The 3,591-nt window shown below is 42.3% G+C and overlaps 1 protein-coding gene across 1 annotated transcript in view; it reads left to right on the top strand.

Moving 5' to 3' along the window:
* The window catches only part of Smc1a (structural maintenance of chromosomes 1A), a 45,377-nt gene extending 42,541 nt beyond the window's left edge, over positions 1–2,836 (top strand). Inside the window, exons 24-25 of the mRNA XM_063245914.1 lie at positions 28–138; positions 547–2,836. Coding sequence (XP_063101984.1) covers positions 28–138; positions 547–630 — 195 coding nt within the window. The 3' untranslated portion in view covers positions 631–2,836. The remainder of the gene's footprint in view (positions 1–27; positions 139–546) is intronic.
* Positions 2,837–3,591: the final 755 nt, after the last annotated feature.

The raw sequence follows: 3,591 nt of genomic DNA, 5'->3' as shown, positions 1-3,591 counted from the left end.
GCTAAGTGCTTGGGGCCCCTCCCACAGGTGGCGAATTATATCAAAGAGCAGTCGACTTGCAACTTCCAGGCCATTGTCATCTCTCTCAAGGAGGAGTTCTACACCAAGGCGGAGAGCCTCATTGGAGTCTATCCTGAGGTAGGGCAGGCCTGGCTCAGGAACCAGTCCTACTCCCTGCCTGACTCCCCAGGGCAGGAAGGGCAAGGGGTGGGGGAGCATAAGGAATCAGGTCCTGTCCTGCCATCTGGACTTACTGGAGCCCTGCCCTGGACAATTAACCAGCCTCGCAGGGCTGTTGCATATCAGGACAAGTAGAAAGGTAGGCAGACACAGCTAGGTAGTAGAGAAAGGAGGATAATACATAAGTAAGAAGAGAGAGAAGAAATATGGGAACAAGAACATCTTCTCCCACCCAGAAAAATTCATTGCCTGGGCTTTGGGCAGGTACATAGGGAGGACAGTTTGAGGCCTCTAGTCCTGGGCCACTAGACCCCTCTTAATTCTCACTTTACAATTTTAATTTTCTTTTTCTCCCTCCTCTTTCAGCAAGGGGACTGTGTGATAAGCAAAGTCCTGACCTTCGACCTCACCAAGTACCCAGATGCCAACCCAAACCCCAATGAACAGTAGCAGTAGCTCTGCCATTCCATCTTATCTGGATCCCAAACTACCCTAATCTTTGGATATTTGGCTCCCAATCTTCTTATTCCAGCTAGCCCTGTTTGGTGTAATCATGGAATTTAGGTACTGCTCTCAAGCACGAAGAGGAACAGAGGTTACGTTAGGTTACGGAGTAAAAATTCTGACCTACAGAGGGCATCCTGGCCTCTGGAAGGAGGTGCTGAGCTGAGCTGAGCTGAGCTGAGCTGAACAGGGCTATTTGTCTGTGCCCTTCCCAGACCCCACCTGCCCCTACGCCCATAATCTTGAGTCCCTTGGGCCCATTCTCCACTGTGTGTGTGAGTATGTATGCATGTGTGTTCACCTGTATGCATATGGGTATGTTTGCAAAATAATAAAATATATTGGAGATCTGTCTTAGAAGAAGCCTACGCTGAATTTGATTCCAAAGAGAGCTAGGATGACAGCACCCCAGAGCTGGACAAAGGTTCTAAGTCCCTCATAGGAGTCTTAGGCTGTCACCAGAAAGTGCCCTCATTCACTTGCCCTCATTCATTGTATTCACTCATTCATGTTCTTATCAAACATACACTGAACACCTTTTATTTGTCAACCTTTATCCTTAAAATACTGAGTTGAACCTGAGATCTGGGTCCTCCTGGTAAGAGAAATACAGTAGGTTCATGAACTACTACAATTAGCCAAGTGTCTTAAGTACTTCAAATATGAGAATAGGATGATCTCCACGCTTCCTGGAGAAAGTCACATTTGAGCTGGACCTTGACAAATTGGTAGGATTTAGTCAGGCACTAGGAACTGAACATGGGCTCTGGGGACAGTTTTAGGTTCTGGTCCCATTTTTTTTGTCATTTATCATTTAGTTTGACACTGAGCAAATCATTTGACCTTTCTGTGCCTCAGTTCCCTCGTCTGTGAAAATGGGGCTAACCATATTACCTACCTCATAGGTCAAGCTCTCTGCTGGAGCCTTATTCATGTGTAGAGCCCGCTGGGTACCAACCCTTCAGAATATAAGCTTTCTCAAGCCTGGACCCCCTGTAGACTTCTGATCCCAGCTTTTAGGGACAGAAGGGACCTCCAAATCTGGGAGGTACTGAAATGCTCTGGTTACTGGGAAAGTTTCAGGGCACTGATGGGTTTTACCTGATAAGTGAGGGGCCTTAGAAAAAGCTTTTAGCTTCAACCATGTTTCTAACCAGGTACCTAGACCCCAGCAAGGGATGTGAGGAACTAGTGAGAAAAAGGTAGCTTGGGCCGCATCCCAGACTAACATGGTTCATATTGGGAACTAATCTCATTAGCTTCGAGGACTCTGCAGAGCCAGCAAAGCCTAGTGTGATAAGTTCAGCCTTTAGTCATTCCCATACATCATTACACTTACCTTAATCTATGTGTTGCTTTTTAACTTTTTAAGAATTAGGCCTGGTGGTGTAGCTCAGTGATAAAGCATATGCTTAGCATGCACAAGGCCCTGGATTCCATCCCCAACACTGCCAAAAAAAGTTCTCATAATTCAAGTAATGCATGAATCCATCTCTTTTGAGAAATTAGGTTAAGGATAAAGGTAGTATCATTCAACTACCAGCCATTCCCATGCCCTCCTGCTCCTTTCCCTCTTAACTGCTATTATGTTTATTATACATCCATCTAGGCTGTTTTAATAGTTTTACATACATTAATTCACTGAGAATGTTTTGTGTGTAATGCAAATGTTACATTGAATTGTTCTCCAGTTTGCTTTCTTTATTGAATAATGTTTTGAGATCTGTGCATGTTGCTTAGGTGTAAATCAATCCATCCTCTCTAATGGTAATTGCCATCATGTGAATCTACATTTTACTTACCATTTCTCTTATGGTGGACATTTAAGACTTTTCAGTTTTTGCAATTATAAAATACTGCATAGGAGCATCCCTATATCTGTGTGAAAGTCTGTGAGTGTGTGTGAAAATTTACCTAGGATTGATTCCTAGAGGTGGAATTGCAGAGTCATAGGACATTTATGTATGTTTTTACTAGGTATTTCCAAATTGTCCTCCTGAACTATTTACTTAGTATTTTTCTTGAGGTAATTTGAGGTCTGACTTGTTACAGGTTTATCCTAAGTAGCGATATCCATGAAGTCATAGATTTGATGTGCTAATTATGTATTTTTCTAATGCATAATAAAAGGCATGACTATCTAAACAAGAAATTTGTCTGTGTTCAACCAAAGAAGTCACATACCACCAATGATACGTGTGTCATAATTTGACAAATGTTGGTATAGTTTGGGGATCAGACCCGGTTAAGTCCCGTCCATAGAAATTTGTGCACATTACTTCACCATTGAGCCTCAGTTTCCTCATTTTATTAAGGGAAATAATAAATGCCTACCTTGCAGCAGTGAAAGGAAGATTATGTGAAATGTGTTTAAAACAATGTGGCTGGCATATTTAGATTCCTACGATTTCTTGGGTAGGGAAACTTTGAAATAGGATCTTGCGATATATTTTAGGCAGGCCTTAAGCTTGTAGAAATCCTCCTGACTCCGCTTACTGAGTGCTGGGATTATAAGCACGCGCCAATGCATCTGGCCACCACAGCTTTTTAAAGGTAGCAGTTACCATTCTTACTTTACACATGAGAAAACTGAGGCCTCAAAGGGACCCACCTATCAGATAACAGTGAGCTTGAAATGTCTTCTAGTTCATTCTATTACTTTTGCCACTATAATGGTATTTATTAACCTTGGCTTTACATCAGTCACTTGTGAAACTTTTTCCTTTTAAAAATCAAAGCAATATATACATAACTAAAAATAGTACAGAAGGGCTTATAATGAAAAGTGGCATTTCCCTGCTACACCCTTATGTCCTCTTGCCCTGCCTCTGGAAATCAGATTCAGTAGGTGTGGAAAATAACCTAGATAACTAACCCCTATCTCAAGGATAGAAAGGATTACATGTG

The sequence above is a fragment of the Cavia porcellus genome, unplaced genomic scaffold (assembly GCF_034190915.1).
Source record: "Cavia porcellus strain 051 isolate PalLab524CR breed Dunkin Hartley unplaced genomic scaffold, mCavPor4.1 scaffold_3, whole genome shotgun sequence".
NCBI classification, from domain to species: Eukaryota; Metazoa; Chordata; class Mammalia; order Rodentia; family Caviidae; genus Cavia; species Cavia porcellus.
This window is presented reverse-complemented; position numbering and strand designations above follow the sequence as displayed.